The 23,388-nt window shown below is 35.8% G+C and overlaps 3 protein-coding genes across 6 annotated transcripts; 2 read left to right on the plus strand and 1 right to left on the minus strand.

Moving 5' to 3' along the window:
* The first annotated feature begins 1,165 nt into the window (after positions 1-1,165).
* Positions 1,166-3,462, plus strand: LOC115452266. Its single transcript, XM_037437021.1, has 4 exons — positions 1,166-1,380; positions 1,472-1,667; positions 1,943-2,160; positions 2,680-3,462. Exons 1-4 carry the CDS (start codon positions 1,314-1,316, stop codon positions 3,372-3,374), a joined length of 1,176 nt encoding a protein of 391 aa, XP_037292918.1. The 5' UTR covers positions 1,166-1,313; the 3' UTR covers positions 3,375-3,462.
* Positions 3,463-5,072: 1,610 nt separating this feature from the next.
* On the plus strand, positions 5,073-7,872 carry LOC115455268. Its single transcript, XM_030183936.2, has 2 exons — positions 5,073-6,809; positions 7,086-7,872. Exons 1-2 carry the CDS (start codon positions 6,674-6,676, stop codon positions 7,793-7,795), a joined length of 846 nt encoding a protein of 281 aa, XP_030039796.2. The 5' UTR covers positions 5,073-6,673; the 3' UTR covers positions 7,796-7,872.
* On the minus strand, positions 7,792-17,568 carry LOC115452161 (cytochrome P450 4V2). Of its 4 annotated transcripts, none has more exons than XM_037437320.1 (11): positions 17,464-17,568; positions 16,291-16,447; positions 15,698-15,787; positions 14,902-15,012; positions 14,268-14,453; positions 11,797-11,993; positions 11,399-11,459; positions 9,973-10,168; positions 9,476-9,627; positions 8,696-8,878; positions 7,792-8,224 (listed from the first exon to the last, which is right to left on the minus strand). In XM_037437320.1, exons 2-11 carry the CDS (start codon positions 16,445-16,447, stop codon positions 8,073-8,075), a joined length of 1,485 nt encoding a protein of 494 aa, XP_037293217.1. In that variant the 5' UTR covers positions 17,464-17,568; the 3' UTR covers positions 7,792-8,072. The 4 variants fall into 4 exon arrangements, with proteins under 4 accessions (XP_037293217.1, XP_037293218.1, XP_037293216.1 ...); XM_037437321.1 differs by having other exon boundaries at positions 7,792-8,222; positions 8,693-8,878; positions 17,306-17,537; XM_037437319.1 differs by having other exon boundaries at positions 9,973-10,165; positions 17,306-17,535.
* Between the last annotated feature and the right edge of the window lie 5,820 nt (positions 17,569-23,388).

Here is a 23,388-nt window from a genome sequence, read left to right on the forward strand (position 1 = left end):
ACGCGAATGTTAAACATTAAAATCCAATAAGTAGTTTTATTTCGATCCTTATATATAATAGTCGTATTATAAATACGAGCTTTGTTAGTAGTTTTTCTTCTCTTCACGCAGCAGTGGAGCAAAAGATCGTCATAATTTCTTGCACGAAGTAATTTATGTGTCGAGGAAAAACACGGTTTATTCATTACGAATCTTATTAATGTAGTAATCGAGTTTCATCCGGGCGAAATGCGAGGAATAATTGTAAATATGTATGAAAACAAGATTTACAAATGTCAATGCAAATCCAAAATAATATATAAAATATTAGTATTTGCAGAAATTTGGAAGTCGGTATCTCTGGAAGAACAAATTAGTTATACTTCTTTAAAATTTTTGAGACGGACCAAATCCTTGATACAAAATTATTATTAAAGACTAGCCGATGCGTTAACTGTTTTTTTTACCTGGCAAGTGGGAGTCGAACTGTGTTACGATTACTCTTAATAAATATCCAAACATTTTCAATATTAGTTATAAATAAAATCATATAAGAAGCCATATGTTCAAGTATTTTTATAGTTCCTATGATATCCGTTGTTTTATATGAAATAAGCCACATTAGTTACAAAATATGGAAATCCACATACAACACTTTTACCTACACTCTAATTATATAAATACATGTCGCATCGATTCCAATTTTGCCATAAATGCCGCTCTATTGTACCCTTCAAATAATTACTTTATAAACACGTATACCTACGTATGCGCTAGTTGTAAGTCGCTAGTCTGAACACAGATATAAGTAGTTAAACAACTTAAAAATGGTAAATATCTAATATATTAAATATAATGAGATATTGACATAATTCTGACGAGTATCGAGAAAATATCTACTTTTGCTCGAAATTATATTTCATTTGCAGTACAAGTGTAATGTACGCAATTTGCCATGGCGAAGTTCTTATATATGATAATAAATAAGTACTTTACCCTGACCGGAAAAATAACAAACCTGCTTGGGTAGCATCACTTTTGCTTTTCCATTTTAAAATTAGTACAAAATTATATATTTTACCACATAACGAGGTTTTTTATTTCTTTAGTCAGACTATAAATTACAGAATGAGAGCAGTTAGAATCATATTATCATCACCTTTTAATTTTAAAATAGCATTATTACACCCCCTCAAGCTACAGTTAAACTATTTACAACACGACTATCAGTTACAAAATAAACGGGTAATGACGGTATGTAAAACATTTTAAACTAGATTTCTATATGGACTGGGATTCGAAAATTTGGCCTGGAGTACTGCGACTTGCCAACGATGCTGTGGAACGTGGCGTTTCTTCTACGACCACTGACCTTGAACATCGACAGTCGGCATAAGAAACGTGAGTAAAAATGTCATCCATTTACAAATATAAATTTTTAAGTCTTGAAAATCTCCAATGTTAGGTGTATTTCTTTATTTTTTTCCGTAAGCCATCCCGTTGTTGTTCTACGTCCTAACGGTGGTGATCACGTCGTCATATTTCTACGTGTATCTGATATCCATGTCGTGGTTCGTGTTCGTGCGTTCCTTGGAGACGAAGGAGTTGATCCCTGCCATGGTGGTACTGTCCCTTGGCATCTCCAGCGAGATTGGGACTCTTAAATTCTTCTACACGTTCGTTTACATGTAAGATATCTATCAATTTATTTTTATTTTATTAAGTTGTGATTATTTAGACACTGTAAATAATACCTTATATGTACGTACTTGAGATACTGAATTTGCTCGGTAGTTTGCATAGTCCAATCAGTCAATATCCCGCAACCATGATAAATGCTAGTCTTTAAACAACTGGTATCAATTTTCCAGATGAAGTTGTACAAGGAATTATGAGAGTATTAACTTATATTATTTAGTGCTCGTTGCAGAAACTTTTACTAACCCACAACTAATTCTTCTAGCGACAAAGTTCGTAAAATAGTTGATGAATATCTGGAATGCGACGCTCTGGTTGTCCCGTTCAGTCGGTTCTCCAAGAATCTGCTAACAACACTAAGGTTCGTGAAGAAGCGCGCCATCATCTACTGGCTGGTGATCATCGGCAACGGCTTCGCTTATTGGAGCAAGCCGCTGTTCATGAAGGGTCGTCATCACTTGGAAGACAACTTAGTGATTTATGGTAATCTCTTTCTTATTACCCTCTAATATAGACAGTAAGTAATTGCTTGGTTTCTACGATCAACAACATCCTAATTATTTTGTAGCACTATAAATAAGGAATGAAGTGCTCCAACTTATTTAAAATGGCACGCTATAAGAAGAACTACACCCATCAGCTGATTTTAACAACATTATTAGGAAGATATTTCATCAATTTATAATGCTTCAGCCTCCTTGCTAGATATAATAAGGATAACACTCAATAGGAGAGGATGAGTCATGTTAAACTGATTTGGTCGCGTTGTGACAATTATCGCTTAATCTGGTTAGGACACGTCTAACACCGCATTCGCGCTCTGATTAACAATCAGCATAGGTAATATACTTCAGGTATACTGAAGGTATACTTCAGTATACCTGAAGTATATTACCTATGCTGACTGCAGTTGATTTTATATTTTATCTTCAATAACTTATTAGGTATATTCCTTAAAGATATTTCCAACGGTAAATGTATCTTTCATAAAAATATTTCAAGGTTTAGAACCAATGCTGGAATCCCCAAAATACGAGATAGCGTATTTCTTAATGACAGCCGGGGTCTGCTTCATATGCTATCCGCCAGCAAACGTGACGATACTCCTCATCGTCGTGGTCGGTTACACTGAAGCACAGATGTTAGCTCTCAGCGAAGAAATCCTTAACATCTGGGACGATGCTAACGAATATTATAACAACCTACCATCGACAAACCAAAACACTAACGAATTAAAATCCAAAATCATTAATAAGTATATTAAAGATCGTCTCAAAGATATTACGAAGAGTCACGCCAGAAATATCAATTTACTTCGCCAAGTGGAGTTTGTGTTCAGAGGCGCTATTGCTATCGGATACGTGTTTCTTATCCTGGGACTGATTGCTGAACTCCTTGGGGGATTAGAGAATACATTTCTGCAAATTCCATTCGCATTTATTCAGGTGGCAATAGATTGCTTTACTGGTCAAAGAGTGATGGATGCAAATATAGTCTTTGAGAGAGCTGTTTACGACTGCAAATGGGAGAATTTTGATAAAACCAATATGAAGACTGTGCTGCTACTTCTGCAGAACTCACAGAAGACGTTGACTTTATCGGCTGGCGGAGTTACGATGCTTAACTTCAGATGTTTAATGTCTGTCATCAAATCAATATACTCTGCATACACCACTCTTAGAACAACAATGAATTAAATTTGCAAAATATATGTAGAATCTTTTTGAATCCTTAAACAGATATTTGAAATAGAATTCGAGAACTACAAATAAAATTGTAAATTAGTGAAAAAATGTGGTTTAATTGTATGATATCTTTACTAATCTTTGTTAACTAATAGACTATTGTATAGAATCTCGTTTTAGTAAACGTGAAACTCTAACCCAAAGTTCGTGAATGCTCCCGTCCCCTTTTCTCCCCCATCCTGAGCATTAACTACTATGTAGGCACATTAAGCACCATAAAATACTCGTGCAAATAATGTCCATAGTGATTACCCAACAACCACTATTTTGCAGTTTGATTTACTTTTAAGGCGTCGTTACGTTCGACAATTATGATTTTATCTAGTGTTTGTAAGCGAATTGTATATTCATGGTCATTTATACATTTTGAATGAAATAAAGTACGCGTTTTAAAGCAGGTACCTGGAACAGCACGGATTTATATAAAAGCACTTATTTGTTATTTTTTAATATTTAAAATCTATAGACTTCTTACAAATAGAAGCTTTGAGGTAAATACTTTGTCAATGCGCCGAAATAGCGTACCTACTAACATCAAGGGATTAAAATGTCAGAGCATTAAGGACTGATCGGCAAGAAGTGAATGAACTTAATATTTAAAGGTAAGTCGTTTGTTTATATTAACTGAGTAAAAAATTAAAGAATATGCAGTGCAACTGCTATTTTAGAAATACTTAAAAAACATGCAATTTTCAAATAATGTATATTATCACAAATACGACTCAAAGTCTAAAAACTTTCAAAAAGTAAATGGGGAAGAAACTTGTCGACATAAAGCAGTATCCTACAGCTTGACTAACTAAACATTTCAGGCACCTGCAAATAAAAATGCGTAACACCCTTCGTCAATTTAGCTTGGAGTATTGCGAGTTACCTATTATGATTGAAAACATATCGATTTTCCTAAGATGGCTTACTGTCAATATCGATAGTCGGAACAAGAAAGGTAAGCGGTGGATAACTTTAAAAAAATGTATTTGAATTAAGAAAGTTCGAAAATGTAAGAACCGTATTATATGGAGCAGACATAACCCTATTTCTAGAAATAGGACTACTATTTCAAACTGTTGCTTTGTGTGCTGTTATCAGTTTTATCAACTTCACGACCACGCCACTTAGTTTTTTTAAAAGGCTTCCTTTTGGAAAAATTGATTTAATTAAAACATATAAAAATATTATTTCCTGCAGTTTAATACAATTCGCTTTCTAGGATAAATAACTAACCATCACAAATGATATTTTGAAATGCAGTGCATTTTCATACCGATTGGAAATTTGCCATACAACGCGTAACAAAAAGTATCGATAGATTTTATTTATGTTGACTTTCAAACTTGTACTTATATTTTATGCTTATAGGCCTTTCAGTGTAGGCGATGTTGATGCATACTGTACAAAGGTCTTATTCTCTTGTAAATCTCCAATTTATTTTACGGACACCTTCTTTATTTCTATTCAAGACTTTCTCTTCATTCGTTATAAATTTCAGTTCATATAAATATTGAGAAGGAATATTCCTTGGTCTTACGAATTTACTTCAACATGTAACTTGAAATATATAAGCTTTTTTATTTCATCATAGTTTTACTTCTAACTTCGACTAGGGAAAAAATATTCCATGTTAATTAAAACTACATTTTCCAGGTATACCGATATTTTTCTACGTGATAACGATAACAATCGTCATATTATATTACTACGTGTACTTATTCAACATGATTTGGTTTGTGTTCGTGAGATGTAGAGAGAGACATGACCTGGTGGCAGCCATGGTTATCTTGTCGCTCGGCGTGTGTAGCGAAGTGTCTGTCATCAAGTTAGGTTTCATGGCCTTCAATAGGTATATTATTTTATTTTTTTACCGACGGCTTGACAAAGACCTCACTGTACCTGGTGATAACTTAAGGAAATCCCAAAAACATGTGGTAAGAGGTAATCATCACGGAAATTCGGCACAGTTATATGGGTCTGCATATTTGCTTCATCACGCACCGCATGAAGGACCCTAAGTTACGTGCGAAGTCTCGTAATGCCCAGAATTTCACTATCTACATCTTATTCTTCTTCTTCAGGCTTTGGCAATCCGCTGCTGTTCATAGCTGTACCTTAAAAATGGCCATACCTATCTCTTAGAAGCGGCCTCCACCTAGCTAAAATGCTCTTTAAACTCCAGTACACCCGTGCTGATTCAGCAAAAATAGAGGACGGTAGTACCTATCCAGACGGCCTCTTTTACCATTATATTTTGATAAGTAATCAGCACCATCCATTAATATGCCTATGAATTTATGAAAAATGGAGGATATTGCTAGAGTTAACAGTTTTCATTTAATTTAAATTTACTAACACTTTTTGTAAGTGGACAAGTCCTTTATGAGTAAATAAAATGATAATTCTCCAACCCAATATGGTTTGGCATTAAAATGAAAACGAAATCCATTATTAGGTACTTACATAAGTAAATACTGAACTAAACGCATTATTTTCCAATTAACAGAGAATGCCCATCTTTAACATATATTTCAAACGTTAATAAGCTAAACTACAATGTCTTGGAAGGTGTAATTTGTAAAGTAATTTACTATGATTACAGGTATGAATGATAATGTTTCTTAAGAGCATAACATTAGACACGGAAGAATAATTTCCTTGATACTGAACTACTGTTGTTTAAAGAAAGATATATTATTTGATTTAGTGCTAATGCCAAAATGTAGGCCCTGGATTCGATTTCCCATGTCAAACTAATTATAATTCGGATATTCCAAACCAACTTATAATTTGCCTAGTGGTCTAATTTGTACACAACATAGTATAATCTTATTAAGGCAGAAGCAAGCTAGCGAACTTGCATTGATTACTACTACTCCTTGACTGTCTCAGTGATGTAGATCACGTAGAGTTCTCGGGTTTGAGGCCAAGGTCGGGAAAAATCATATTGAGTTTTTCTGCTCAGTAATAGCTCGAAGTCGGGAATTATACCCGGTTAATAACAATAGGCTCATCCACTATAACATGGGACTTTACAATATTTAACGTACTTAACGAAATTTGGGCGTGTTTCACTTCTGCCTACCCATGAAGAGGGAAAAAGACGTGTTGCTATGTATATATGTATACTACTTCTTTGAACATTTTGGGGTGAACTAACATGTGATAAATATTTCAGTGACGAAGTACGATCAATCGTAGACCATTTCTTAGAATGTGATGCAAGTGTATTGCCCGGCACCCGATATTATAACAACATAATGAAAACTCTAAGAATCGTGAAGCGACGCGCTGTTGGGTACTGGGTGACGATCGTGATGAACGGGATTATTTATAACATCACCCCCATATTTAGGTCAGGACGACATCTATCTGAGGACCTGATGGTGATTTACGGTGAGTATAAACAAAACGATGATTTTAGACTCTTTTGTAATAATCGGAAGGTCGATTTTAATATTGAACGCTAAGTAAGACACGGTACATGGACGGACAAGAAAGACATCTCATGGTTTCCAAATTGTGAGTCCATTACTATATGCTACAAAATATAGGCTAAATAAAAAAAAATATATGCTACATAATTAGGAGATCAGAGGCAAAATCCATAAGGCTATATTAGATATGCTATGTATCCAATTATAAAAAATCCAAAAATATTTTATTCCACAGGTCTCGAACCAACGATTGAAACGCCAAATTACGAAATTTCGTCTTTATTAATGACAGTCGCTGTGAGTTTTGTCTGTTTTACTGTCGCTAGCACTAGTGGCATCATAATAATACTAGTAGGTTACGTGGAAGCGAATATGCTTTCATTATCTGTAGAAATCAAAGAAATATGGAATGACGCAGTAGCTGATAAAAAAGAGAAGAAAGAGTACCAACATCTCAAAAACCAACCGATGAAAATAGTAAATATGTATGTGAAACGTCGTCTCGTTAACATAATTGAAAGGCATAAGGCAAATATAAATCTGTTGAGCGATGTAGAACATCTTTTCCGAATTCCAATTGGTGCAGGATTTTTATGTCAAACCATATCGATCGTAGCGGAATTGCTTGGAGGACTCAAAAACACTTATCTAGAGGTACCGTTTGGGCTAGTTCAGATTACCATGGACTGTTATATCGGCCAGAAAGTTATGGACGCCAGTTTGATCTTTGAGGAAGCGGTATACGATTGCAAATGGGAGAAATTCGACAATTCAAATATGAAGTTGGTGCTAACGATCCTTCAGAATTCTCAGAAGACGATGAGGTTGTCTGCCGGAGGAATGGCGACCATGAGCTTCAGTTGTCTCGCGTCTGTGCTAAATTCCATTTACTCCACGTATACCACGCTACATGCAAAGATAAATAAAAATACCAGAAGCAATTGATATCACTTATTAACTATATGTATTAGGAAGTCACTGAATTTTCAACATTATCTAAAATAAATATCTAAGTAACTTAACATACGTAACAATTGTCAGATAAATCTTTGTATAATAAATAATAATAACACTAATATTATGTATACATAAGATCACTGATTATATTATATTGTAGATACATACAAGTTTATTATTAAAATCAATCGTGTGACAATATAGAAAATTATATAGAACTGCTAATAACATTTCCCGCTTGCACCACGATGGGCTATACTCGATATTATCGTGCCCTAACTTGTATGAGGTGTCCGGAAATGGCTCGGAGAGCTATGTCTACCTTCATTTCCATATGCTCCGCCTCCGATACAAATTCAAACTCCCTCACGCAATATGTTAACAGCGTCTTCATTATGGCCATTGCGTATTTTTTACCTGGAATTGTAGTAATTTCTTTTAAATTAGTTTGTAAAAAAGCCATATGGCCGAGCGATTCTAACTCCTCAGGCGCAGCGTAGATGCTTTATACCTGAAATACATTTTGGTAAACTATTTTGGAAGTGACAGTTTCGACGTACTTGTAGGTAATGTTCCGTAGCATCAAATCGACATTATTTGCGCGAAGACTTGGGGAATGAATCACGCCTTAGGAAATAGACTTTCAAAATCTTTTTTCCGTGTTCACCTACGTTTGACAAATAAAATGTGTGCAAAATTTCAGCCTTCTAGGCCCAGTGATTTTGAGCTGTACATCACAACAACAGTCATTACATTTAAAATAGTATTCCTAAAACTTCAAAATACAACAAGAAGCTAAGTATAATCAAACAATTTTGTCAACGATGGAGCCACAATCTAAAAATTGAATTAAATTGGAATGTAATCAATAAAAACAACAGTAGGTACCTATGCAAGCTCTCCTCCCACTGCTGAAGGCGAGGAAGGACCCCGGGTATCCTGGCGGTAGCTCGCCAGTTAGCCAACGCTCTGGCTTGAACTCGGCAGCATCAGGACCCCAAGCCCTTTGCGACCGGCCAGCCCCCCACGCGTTAATGGCACACGCTGTTTTTGACACTACACGACACGATTCTGGGCAAAAAATAGATCAGACAGTAATGATAAAACAGTAATTATAAATAGATTTTTTTAACTCCTCAAATTCCACGGGCCAAACACTGGTGATTCCTTCGACATTATAGGTGATGATAGGCAACCAAAATCACTTAATACTATATCGCCCAGTTCATTTACGTACATATGGAGTAAAAAGGTATCTCTCACCTTTCCTCAGTCGTCGATTCACTCTGCTCTACGTAGTATAAGCAAATAACCTAACCGCCAGCCCTATTTTCCTTTGTCACGGTATATAGAACTAATACTTATACAAATTAATAACAACTGGACTTGTTTCATAATGTTCAAGTAAATGTTGTCTGTCTGGTAACTTATAAGATGGTTAATGCATATTTGTTAGTCATATTTTTAAGAGTTTGATTTCGTATGTAGTCTCGCTATATTATATTCGACGATTCGCATTTACTCAGACATGAAATAGGCCGTTTGGTTAATAAATTTTTCGCATGACATATAAAATTTATTAAGAGGGTCTTTGAAAATGTCAAAGAAAACTCTCTCTCCCGTTAAAGCCTGGCTTGAAGAGAAGCCACGTTCCAAAACAACGCTTACTTAGTTGCAAATCCTTGTCAGCATATCGCATCACCACCGGTATGGGAGGAAAAAGACGCAGTGTCTCTAAGAGTACTGCCTCACAATACTGCATTCGGGGCAAGTCCTCTTTCCTCACTGCTGGTTTACCCTCGCCGTATATTTCTTTCATTCTACAATCCAAAAAAATACTTAATAAAGTATTCGTGCGTGACTAATAAGACTTCTTAACATTTTAGCTTATTTATTAAACTGACACAAAATGATTCAGGTATAATCTATTGCCAACGATTTGAAGCATAATACTTCACGCCAAAGTTGGTAGCAATGACAAATGATGCTGATCATAGTAACGTCAAGTTTGTGGCCGCATAGACAGAAATATAAATTTTCTTAATCAGTTAAATAACTTATAACACCTGCACACTTTTTGCAATATTTATCATTACAATGGATCCATTACTATATTATGCATATGGGTTTTTCACTATGTAATTCATTCATTTTTTTGAACTCACTCTGCATATAATTTCTCCTGCACATCCTTCTTACAGCCCAACATTAATAACGTGTAAAATAACGTGGTAGCAACAGTTTCCTGTCCACCTACGATTATCGTGTCCACTTCAGCTCGGATCTGTTGCTCCGTAAACGTCGGGTCTGACTCGTGAAGTTCCATCAAGATATCTAAAAACGCTTTGAATCGACGTCCTTCTGAAAACAGGGTTAGTTACAGACCTCCGTCAATATGGTTCCTATTATGGTAAGAAGTGAAATAGCAACATCAGTTTTACGTTTCGTAATTTTATTGAAAATGGTAATCAAATCAAATCATAATTAAATTCCGAATAAAATTCCATAGGTATTTGTAACAAAAGGGAACTAAACTATATTATTATGTAAATAAGTATATAAAGTTCAAAAAGATAATTTAATTACACCTATGACATGACATGCTCCGCAATCATTTTTAGAATAAATACTGTTAGAGCTATCACGAAGTTTGGATACCATTACGCATTATAGCGTGGAAACCACTGACACGAGCATTTACAAACATTGATAACTACAGTGTGCTTTTCTAGAGTCGTATAATATAAAAACGCGCGAATTTCAGCCTTATAGTATATGCGATGTTTAAAAAATCTCGCACCTAAACCTAGAAATTGGTGGTTTGGTAGGCAACTACGTGTAAATGAAAACAGTGATCACTTTGCTCGCATAGTATATAAATATAAATTATTCATACATACATACCATAGCAAATAAAAAGGGAACTTTGCTATTAAATCCGACAAATCGTCTACCGATAATACATAATCATAGAGACCAGTCAACGGTTGGCAACGCAATTCACCTCTGCGGTCGTCTTCGAATTGTACCTTAAATAACTTATCGGATGTGGAACCGCCCCATAAATGTATGTCAGTGGATTTGATTGTATTGGCCGCCTGCCGAGCGGACTGAATGCAAAACAGACGACTGGAGGCTATATCCAATCGGTGTTGACGCTTCAATAGTTTCTTTGATCTTATTTTCATTGATTTGATGTTACTCTTTTTGATTTTTTATTGCTAATGAATCGAATGAGCTTACAGTATATTAAAACGAATGCTTTAAGGGAAGGTAGGTAGAAAAAGTAGGTTGATTAGATTTCTGTGAGTATTAAGACGGTGATGTTTCCTTAAAGGAGCTGAGTTTTCGGCTACAAACAAAAATATCTAAACACCGCATCACTCTACAATTATGTTTCTTAAATTGCGTAAAGCCTAGTTCGAATTATGCTAACATTTATTTCTGTAAGAAGTATTTTAGTAACTAAATATGACAGATTAGTTGACACGTTGACTAAATTATTCACCATCCAACCAAAAAGCTAGTATAGGCATATAACCAGGCCTAAGTAATTGTAATAACCAATTTAAATACAAATAAAATAATCACCATTTTCTTTTAAAATGCCATAATTAATTTCTTCTCGCTCTTGTCTTCTTTTCTTGACGATCTGCGTAAGAAACTTTCATTTTAATATATAATTGGAATATTGTCTATTTTAGGTATATTTGAATGTTTCCGTCCTTTTATACCTTACCCGCTGTACGATTTCTATTATTTCTAAATTAAGTCCCTCATATACTATATTTAAAGCGCTCTAGATTTAATTTACTCCCCAGTTGTCCTAGCACTCTCTTAATTAAAAATACTTCTACTGGATATATGCTACATGAATATCTACCCTTTTCAATTACCCATTTCATATTTCAAAAGTTAACAAATTAAAACCAAAGATTAATTGGAAAAGAAGGTATTCTTATTATTAATTCATTATCATTAATACTTACAGTGCCAGAGACATTGTGAATAACGGTGACGCATTTCACCAGCTCTTTGTAAGCAGGAGTGAATTGGTAGATAAAGTCAGGGTAGAAGAAGATGTTCAACCCTCGATTGATGAAGAGCTCCAGACATCGGTTGAACGCGTTGTAATACTCTTCCGTCACTATGCTTTCTGATATGCGGTCTACGCCCAGAGCGGTCTCTGTAACACGAATTACAAACCTCACATCATGGTAGTTTTAACTGACTTCAAAAAAAGAGGAGGTTCACAATTCGATTGTATTTTTTTTAATGTTTTTTTTTCGTAAATTTGTTCACGTATCTATCTTAACTAGCAATTTTAATAGTCACCAACTCCAAAATTGGTAACCAGTACGTTATATGTTAAATTATATTTTGGTTTAAGTGGTTTTTGAACGGTATAATTTTTTGTGAAAAGTTTTTATGTCATAATAAAGAAGGTAAACCGAGCAGTACACGAGAAGAGTTATCAATGGCTTGCCAGCATTAGGGAGGAATAGGTACTTAGAAAAATGACCTTTTATGTAGATAGGTAATATAGGTATTACCATTTTGTTTCTACGGCTAATCAGCAGCGTGCAGGTTCAGTTTTGTTAAAGCATTATGAAATTTAACAAGAGAATTTGTCTCACATAGTACTGTTCGCTCCTTGCCGAGATATTCATTCAAAGTTCAGTAGTGTTACTTTTATTGACTACGGCTATAATCAAACGAGTTACTTGTTCTTCTCCATTCAGCTTATCCAATAATAGTGGAGTGCCTGGAGCATTCAAAACGGTAAAACCTCGGATTAGAGTTATAGTGAATGAATTAATATGATCGATGTGGGATATTGTTTTTTAACCTATAAATTGCAATGTTTACCCAAATTTTTTTTGTGCACTCCATTTTTTCATTGTTTAAACAAATTATTATAAAAAAATAATGTTTGACCATATATTTTCACTTTAAACAGTATTTATTTTTTATTTGTATGTTAAATCTTATCTGAGTAGACATATAGGAACATTTTTCAAAGATACCTGTGTATAAAAATAGCAGTAGGGATCTCGAACAGGTAGAAAAACGTGGAGAGGAGAGCGGAGCGATAGCTGCTATGTACAATGGAATTTCTCGGCCAGTTTAATTATAAATGCAACGTACTCTATTGTATACATTTAAAAAAATAAGGTAATTAATTACGACTAATGAAAAGAAAAAAAAATTGTACAAAATCTGTTTATTTAAATATATTACATTGTTGTCTACATCAAATATTTTCTTCTACTTCATCTATCTGTATAATAGGTGAAGTATTGGAACAACTATTTCCGCTGCACTGTAAACATGCTACACTGCAGTATAAACCACTTTTCTGCATCCACACGCAGCTCCACATCCCTTTTTGCAATTACAAAATAACACTAGCAATAAATTATCCGGAGCAGGTAATTGATTCATTGTTATTGGGATGTACATGTTATTAGAATACTTCCATCCCCAATTTTCAATAACTACCTCATTTCCTAGCCATATCTAAATTTTGTAGGTACACTCTTTTAAGGTGCTCAAACGCTGCATCAGTTGTTGTAGGCAGTGATGACAGAACACTCGTATTCGAAGAACACTCGTATTTTTGGCTGTTGCTTTTATGAAAGAATTGAACCTTAATGTATTTAAATCATGAGTTTTAGACGGAGCGCCATATAAACTCAAAATACATGCTTCACCTGCTTTATTACCTGCTCCGGATAATTTATTGCAAATGTTATTTTGTAATTGCAAAAAGGGATGTGGAGCTGCATGTGGATGCAGAAAAGTAGTTTATACTGCAGTGTAGCATGTTTACAGTGCAGCGGAAATAGTTGTTCCAATACTTCACCTATTATACAGATAGATGAAGTAGAAGAAAATATTTAATGTAGACAACAATGTAATATATTTAAATAAACAGATTTTGTACTAATTTTTTTTTTCTTTTCATTAGTCGTAATTAATTACCTTATTTTTTTAAATGTACACAATAGAGTACGTTTCATTTATAATTAAACTGGCCGAGAAATTCCATTGTACATAGCAGCTATCGCTCCGCTCTCCCCTCCACGTTTTTCTACCTGTTCGAGATCCCTACTGCTATTTTTATACACAGGTATCTTTGAAAAATGTTCCTATATGTCTACTCAGGTAAGATTTAACATACAAATAAAAAAAAAACTGTTTAAAGTGAAAATATATGTTCAAACATTATTTTTTTATAATAATTTGTTTAAACAATGAAAAACGGAGTGCACAAAAAAAAATTGGGTAAACATTGCAATTTATAGTTTAAAAAACAATATCCCATATCGATCGTAATAATTCATTCACTATAACTCTAATCCGAGGTGAAAACCCCCAGGCGCTCCACTATAACTTTTATACCTACTGATTTATAGCCTTTTTGTGTGAAGCAAAATAAATATTAAATAAAACTCACGACAAATAGCTTCTAATGTGGTGTACGCCAAATCATGCATCACATCAAACGGTTCCTTGTCTACACACGCCTTCAGTCTCCCCACTAGTTTGTCAGCCTGCGCGTTGAACACATCCTGATAGCCCTCCACGATACTAGTCGTGAATGTACCGCCCAACTTTTTTATACTGTGCTTCCATACGGGTGCTTAAAAAAATCTTATAGTTTTTTTAATGGCTTAGCAAAGTGACTGCTGCATCTGATGAGTAGAGTGATGCTCAAGGAAAATGTCAATCAACAAAGCATGAGAGTATCTCTAGACGGTTGGTACAATTTGCCGGCATCCAATAAGGTTTTGTAGAATCTTTATCCAAGGGCTGACTTCAGTTTTGGGTTCAGTAGGAGGCGGGGCCGGGGGGGGGGAGACTAGTCTTGCTTCTTATTCGAGGTAGGGGGGATCAGAAAATATATTTTATAGTTAGTTCTAATAATTCAATACACATATCAATAACAATGCGTTAACAAACAAAACTTGAGAAGGACACCTATCCTCCCCTACTTTTTCATAACAGAATATAAACATACAGATAGTGTAGGTTACTGATAGGCTTCTGATAAAATTATTTTGATACAGATTCTTAAAAAAATGACTCACCTGGCGCCGTTACCAAACCATCTCCGAGCCATATTCGTCCGAAACTATAAAAGAACGTCTTCTCAATGAAATTACTGGTTATCGCTCTAACGTCATCAGGGTCTATTGTCACTGAAATTGGAACATAATTATAGCAAAGAATAGGCAAGTGGGTCAACAGATGGTAAATTATCACAGTTATCCACACACTGATGCTGTTAAAAAATTATGAGTGCATTAAAAATCTAAGTGTGTAGATTTTCGCACATACTGCTTTACATTTATATTTCGTATTACTTAATGTACGACTACGAAGAAGAACTACTTATTACTGTTAGTTAGCGTTTAGACACATCGCGTTCACATAATTCGTAACAATATAGTGGCTGTAACAATCATCTTACTGGTGGTAGGTCTCTTATATGTGAGAGTCCGCCTGGGTATGTACCACCGCAGTGTCTATTTCTACCGCCAAGCAGCAGCGTGTAGTCACTGTTGTGTTCCGGTTAGAAGAACATTGTAGTCAGTGTAACTACAGGACATGGTAAGACTTAACTTCTCATGTCTCAGGGTGGCGAGCGCAATGGAATACCAAATAATATTTTGTAATTTAAGGTGTCGGATTGTGTTTCTACAGTTTATGGGCGTATCACTTACAATCAGGCGAACGGCAAGCTCGTCTTGTCATTCAAAGCAATAAAAAAAAACTTTTATTTGTACACTTCGTATAATAAAGATCTTTAAAAGATATCTTCAATTGTAGCAGCGCAGTGTCTCGAATTAGCTGGTCAGCACTGTACGACTAAGTAATACTTACTTATAATTGGACAAGGTCCAATCCAAAACACAAAGGGTTGTGACGACTCCTCGCTCATCTTCGAAGACTTGACTAGCAGCCAAAATAGTACTAAAAAGAATAACATTCAAATTCTTTTAGAAGTAAATATGCAAGGTATAACTAGAATGTCTGATGTCTGAATGAATTATACACTCAATGAAGGCCAAATAAAAGATTCTTCTACTAAATTACACAATCCAAAAATAGTAAATAATGTAGTCTACTAGCGAGTTAATAGAAGTAATATTATAACTAATTCCTGAAAAAATAATTTGTAAGTAGCTGCTTAATTTTTTTCGAAGGGGTATTATATATATCTACAGTTTGTTCTTGCTATTGCAACGTTTCACGTGCAAGGTATGCGATAGACTTATCGATATGCCATTAAAGTTATCGATATCTGTATTGCTAATATATTTCATTCCCAGATAAAATATTAGCGTTAACGATTGTAAAATGGCATCTAGGCTACAGCTCCAGGAACCGAAAGGTTTACGTTCATATAATAATAATTACATATTATACGTATATACTATACATAATGTCAATACAAAAAAGGTGCGAAATGTTACCACGTCCATCTCCTGAGAGTAGATGCAGGTTTCCGAGAAGCGGCAGTCGAGGCAGAGACGGCAGCTTGGAGCAATGTTGGGCAGCACGGCGCCAGTACACCCTCAGCATCAAATACCCACCCGCCGCAATACCAAGGACTAGCACCCATACTATCATCTACGTAGATGAGATACAGACAATCAGGTCCTGCGTGTGGTCCTATTTTTAGGGTTCCATTCCTCAAAAGGAGGAATTAACTTGTAGGAACACTTTGTTGTGCGTTTGTGCGTCTTTTAACACCATTTTTCTCAGAAAAGTAAAGGTAACACGTTGAAATTTATATCAAATACACTACTCTACAGTCTCTTTTAGTTGTGAAAAAATCTAACTCATAATAACGCGATTAAAAATTGTAACTGTTTATGACATATTTTGCGATTACACATAAGAATGTAAATTTATAGGATACTTCCCATTGACTTAGAATCATGAAATTGGGTACGAAGCAAGGACTTACACCACATGTAAGAAACCTGAAATCCGTCAATATGTATGTTACTTTAAAACAAAAAAGTTTGTTTTTACGGAACACTGCGTGCGAGTTCAACTCGCACTTATCCGTTTTGTTAAGTTAGCATAACGCCTTTTAATAGGCAGGCAGACAAAATACATCTACCAGATTTCGCTTTATTAAGAATCTATGTAATAGGAGAGGATCCTTTTGCCATACATCAGGCAAATTATCAGATTTCCCTCTGATATAGACGGTAAACGCCAATTACAAGACTTAACCCTTTAACACCAAACACCGACACGGGGTTCCAAGTTCCCGAGACCTCATCGCGGTTGTATACTGTTTAGTGTGTATGCAATATAACCGAGACATTTAATTTTGCTTAAATTATATCTATACTTTGAAAATCAGCACTGAAGTTAAACCAAACAAAGCTGGCAAACCCAAGCCTGAAGGAACAGTTAATGCTTAAATAGCTTACCAAAGTGGGCCGCTAATAACTTATGAATCATTTTGCTTACAATGTAAGTTTGAGTAGCCTTTAGACACATAATTCGTAGAATTACAATTTCATTTCTTTTTAATAATCGAACTAATATTTCTTTCTTTATCTCCAAACGGAAAATAGGGCTCAACGAACCCGCCTATACTGTATTATAATGAAATAATTACACGATACCTCTTACTTTTCCGTGATTAAGAAAGATATTTATTTTGTTGCACGGATCACTGTAGTCACATGTGGTTCTAACTGTCCACTTAGGTTATCAAAGTGAAGTGATGACAGGTAGAGCGAACAAGTAATTTACTTATACGAGTACAATCGTCGACAAACTGTATTATATTTTATTATAGGCTGACTATCGAGGAAGGGGATCAGCTAATAAATATTATATTTCGCTTATAAACTCACAAAGGGTTGATAATAAAAGAAAGTATGCGATGCCTTAAAGCAGCGATCGGCAAATGCGCGTACGACCCGAGAACGTTCTATTTGTGGCCCGTAATTGTTTTGTAATAAGGCTTATACATCAAAATAAATGTATTAAATTAAGAGTAAGCGCATCTAAAGCAGGGTTTCTAGGTTTAAAGTTATACATATGGCCCGCGTTTAGTTAATTTTGCCACCTTGTGGCCCGTGCGTATCAAAAGTTTGCCGACCACTGCCTTAAAGGAATGATAGTTGAGGAAGTAAATATGGTGTTTGGGTTAGGTTTTCTTTAAGACATAGGACTAATAATTTCTTTTTTCTCGCAAGGTTTAAACGCGTTATCGCTACGACAACATGCGGGATGAGTAGCGAGTCATTTTGTAACTAAACGTTTCTAAAGACCGAAAATTTTGTCGAGTATCTTAATATATATTTAGTTACCAGTGGCGAAAGGTGAAATTTTGCAAAAGGTAACCCGAGGCAAATAAAACCTTAGTTATCATATCGCGGCCAATTTAACGGAAAACAAAAACTAAGACAAACGTAAAATAACCTAAAAGGAAAGCCGGTATGAGTCGGTTGTATGGAGGCTTCGCCACTGTAAGTTAGTCAACAAAAATAATAAGGTAGGGTGATCGAGGAAAGCCTGGTTTCGAACAAGGTTCGCCATCCATATTTTTTGTTTTTAACCGACTTCAAAAAAAGGAGGAGGTTCTCAATTCGACTATTTTTTATGATTGTTACCTCAGAACTCTTGACTGGATGAACTGATTTTAATGTTTTTTTTTATTTGAAAGTAAAAAGCTGGTGCTTCCCCTGTGGTCCCTTTTAAATTTCATTGTTGTTGGACCCTTGACTTTGAAAATACATCGGAAAACTCTTAAAATGATGTCGTCAACTATAATGTCCTTCACGTATACTGATTGAATTGAATTCATGAACAAGTATACGATGTATCACTACCCCCCAAAAACAATCTGTAAAAGATTGTACTCTCGCATTCCACAGAAGTAATTTAATGAAGAATGATTACGAGATATTATCAGGTCTATTAAATTTAATAGTAAGTCATCACATTAATTTATTAAAATGACGATAACGTTGTACCTACGCAATATAATAAAAATGCGTAACACCGGACCCAAGGTCAAAATTAGTATTATATTTTTACATAACATAGATAGGATTTTCTGTTTAATTTTATTTGTCAATTTCCTCATTCGAAAATTAACAAAAAAAATTAACATTCCGTCAGTCATGTATGTACATTATAGGTATAATAATTAATGTAGGTATATATAATATAATAAGTATAACATCAGCCCTGTATTATATACTGTCCCACTGTTGGGCACGGGCCTCCTCTATGACAGAGGGATTAGGCCTTGGTCCACCACGCTGGCCTAGTGCGGATTGGTAGTCTTCACACACCCTCGAAAATTCCTAATAGAGAATTTCTCAGGTATGCAGGTTTCCTCGCGATGTTTTCCTTCACCGTTAAAGCAAGCGATAATTCATACAATGTAGGTATATCCTACCAATATAATAAATGCGAAAGTTAGTGAGGATGGATGTATGTATGTTTGTTCCTCTTTCACGAAAACACTACTGAACAGATTTAGATGAAACTTTACAGTAACAATGATTATACAACAGAATAACACATAGGCTACAATTTATAATAATTTTGTGTAATTTGGTCATAATATAACGATACATATCAACTAAGTCGGAAAATAAATTTATCCCGGAAAACTCCTTCAGGCGGGTGAAGCCGCGACCAAAAACTAGTATATAAGCAGAAGCAAAGGCAATAAGAAATCATTTAACATAAGTGATTAGTAAAATACATACGGTGTAATGAGCATTTCAACTAACAATGAGTGTGCAATTGCCGCCAGACACTGTGTAAAACACAAAGGGACTCGGACCTCCCTTCACATTGTACGCCCTTCTTTATACAGCTGGTTAAACGCCCATCAAGCGGTACGAACTCTAAACATGAACAACATTTCACGTGGGGTATAAAGATGTTTTTTTTATATATCCATAGCAGTTGAACAACGAATTTGTTTTGTACTCTCAACAATATGTAGTGTGTTCTACATAGGTATTCCATACAATATACCTACTTAACGATCAAATTTAACAATTGTAAAATCAACTCATTGTACGAATATTTTTTTTATAAATAATAGGGGAAATATTTTTTAATTATTTTTCTATGATACTTCCTGATACACAACTAAGCAAATTCAATTAAGCTGCAACAGCTGTCATTTAATAAAAAGTTGGTTAGCTAACCAATGTAGTTGGAGTAATTGTCAGTTACTTAAATAATAATAAAAGAAGCTGTTTGCTTTTTTATTGCTTTTAATGACGAGACGAGTTTTCCGGTCGCCTGATGGTAAGCGATACGACCGCCCATAAACAGTAGAAACACCATCCAACACCTTGAATTACAAAGTATTATTTAGTATTCCACTGCGCTCGCCATCCTGAGACATGAGATGTTGAGTCTTATTATGTCCAGTAGTTATACTGATTGCAGTCACTTTGTGTCATGTGTCTGATGCAGCAGTCCACAGTCTCCGTACAACATCTAATTAAATATTTTTTCTTGTAATAAATTTCTTGTATAACACCCTTATTTAATGTGACTACAGTTCGTCTAGATTCTCATCTGTTCTGGTTAAAGAACCATAAGTCATAAACTATCTGTACCCGCCTCTCGTTGAAAGTGTACCTCATTATGTCGTCTGGTTTGAATGGGTCCGTACACGACGGGGAATTGGTACCGGATGGATATGTCATACTTCGATGCGATCGTGCAGACGGCCGCAAGCATGGAGGTGTGCTGTTAGCCTGTAAACCGGACCGCACCTTGGAGATACGCCGTGTCTCCATGCCATATAGCGTCAACCTGGATAATCATGTATTTGAAATAGTGAGTGCAACAGTACATCGTAAGGAAAACTTTTTATTTTTATGTATAGTCGTATATATACCGCCAGGTGCTATAGAAACAGAGTATATGTGCATGTTTCATATGTTAGAACAGTTGTGTTCTGAGTATGATAGGGTTGTCCTAGTCGCTGATCTTAATATGTATTCTGCTAATCGAGACATACAATGTTACTACGAATACTTTGTCACTTTTTGTGGATTTCGTCAGTGTAACAAAATTTATAATTGTAATAACCGCACACTGGATGTAGTATTGACCACGTTTTCAAGTGAGGAAATAGAGGTAATGGAAGCAAGCGAGTGCTTAACTTGCATTGATCCGCAACATCCACCCCTCTATATAACCCTTACAAGGGTACGTAAGTCCGCCTTATTGGCAGAACCTACGTTTCAACCATCTCCCTTTACCCTCTACCCTAAATGGAATTTTGCTAAGGCCGATTTTTATCTGTTATATAGGTCTATCTTGCAGACCGATTGGAGTAAGCTATATGAAACAAGCAGTGCCAAGGAAGCGTACGATATTTTCTACGAAATTTTCTATAGGTCACTAGATAATACAACACCTAGGAAAAATACCAAATCAGTGTATTCTCGGTATCAATACCCAGAGTGGTATACTTCTGAACTTATAGGCTACATAAAACAAAAAGCTTTCTGGCACAAATCATATAAAATTAGTAGATCGCATGGTGATTATGAGAAATTTTCACATTATCGCGCCCTAGTTAAGCGTAACATTTCCATGGTGTATGAAAATTATCAAAGTCGTATTGAGATGCAATTGAATAAAGATCCAAAGTCATTTTGGGCTTTTATAGCAAGCAAACGTTCAAAACGAAGTAAACCAAGAATCATGAAAAATGGTTTGTGCCTATCAGAAAATGATTGTGCTCAGGAGTTTGCAGACTATTTTAGCTCCGTTTATGGGCAAGACGACCCTTTGTTGGACGCAGAGGCTGCCGCGCTTGGGGGTCCCGAGCGAGGTGCGCGTGTACACGTAGGGCAATTCTCGCCTAAAGACGTTCGCGCTGCACTTGCGCGCCTTAAGCCAAAGCATTCGGTGGGACCAGACGGAATTCCCCCCTACGTTGTAAAAGACTGCAGAATGTCGCTGGTTGACCCTCTTTGTCACTTATTCAACCTCTGTCTTAAAGAGCGTATATACCCGGATGGTTGGAAAATAACCAGAGTGACCCCGGTTCCTAAAGGTACTCCTAGTTCGGACGTAAGTGGATATAGACCTGTAGCGGTATTATCTACATTCGCTAAAGTGTTCGAATCGGCATTATCTGCATGCATAACTCCACAGGTGAGCGCGCATCTTAGTGATGCACAGCACGGATTTCGAGTTGGTCGCAGCACAAATTCTAACCTCATGTGCTTAATGAACCACGCGTCGCCAGTGCTCGATTCCATAGAAGGTGCACAGTTAGACATCGCCTATTTTGACTTTCAAAAGGCTTTCGATAGCGTAAACAACGACATTCTTCTATCTAAACTTGCAATGATTGGCTTTACCCCAGATCTACTGCAGTTTTTCGCAAGTTATTTAAGGAGCCGTATGCAATATGTGGAATATGGTGGTTGCATCTCACGCTTATACCGTACTCGATCGGGTGTTAGTCAGGGAAGCAACCTTGGCCCATTAGAATTTATCATAATGATAAACGACCTACCGGATGTGATAAAAACGCGGGTTGCTTACTCTTTGCTGACGACCTTAAACTTTTTCTGCGTATCAATGACAAGAGTGACTGTGGCCGTTTACAGAAAGATATTGATTTGGTGGCAGAATGGAGTCAAAAGAACAGGCTGTTTTTTAATGTCACCAAATGCAATGTTATGTCTTGTTCGCGTGCGACCTTGCCTTTGCACTACCAGTATCAGATGGACGGGACACCCATACCTCGTGTTACATCTGTTAAAGACCTAGGTGTAAGGGTCACTAAAGATTTAATCTTTCGAGAGCACATTTTACAGGTGTGCTCTAAAGCATATAGGAACTTGGGCTTTATAATGCGAGAAAGCAGGGATTTTAAGAATTTAGCAGCTGTGAAGGGCTTATATAACACGTTCGTCAGGGAGCCAGCTGGAGACAAGTGCTATTATCTGGAACCCCATGAGGTTAAATATAGCCTCATGGTGGAAAAGATACAAAACAAATTCACCCGTTACCTGTATATGAAACAGTACGGAGTCTATCCTTTTTACCCGCTTATGTATCCGTCCCTATTTGTCCTAGGTATGGTCGGCTACTACAAGTTAGAAGTTAGGCGTAACGTAGCGCCAAATATGTATTTGAGGTTTTCCGAGGTACACTAAATAATCCATCAGTGTTGGCTTCATTGCGTCTGATTGTCCCGAACCCAAGGTTGCGAATCAAAGTAAGAGAGAAGCTGCTCGAAGTCCCGTCGACTCGCACTAAGACTGCTCAATTCGCTCCAGTGCTAAGAGCCATAAACATAATTAATGAAGTTGCGCGGAACATAGATATCTTTAATTGTACACTGGCGGAATTCATAAGGGTAACTATAGAAACTCTAACCAATAATGTATCGACCATAATGAAATAAGTATGCATAACTATTTGTATCTGAATTGGCTATATGACAATGTAAATATAATCGCATTGGGTGTAACTCCTGTAAGATTATATTTAATAAATAAATAAATAAATAAATAAATAAATAAATAAATCTGTAC

Source organism: Manduca sexta, chromosome 10 (genome assembly GCF_014839805.1).
Source record: "Manduca sexta isolate Smith_Timp_Sample1 chromosome 10, JHU_Msex_v1.0, whole genome shotgun sequence".
In the NCBI taxonomy this organism is placed as follows: domain Eukaryota; kingdom Metazoa; phylum Arthropoda; class Insecta; order Lepidoptera; family Sphingidae; genus Manduca; species Manduca sexta.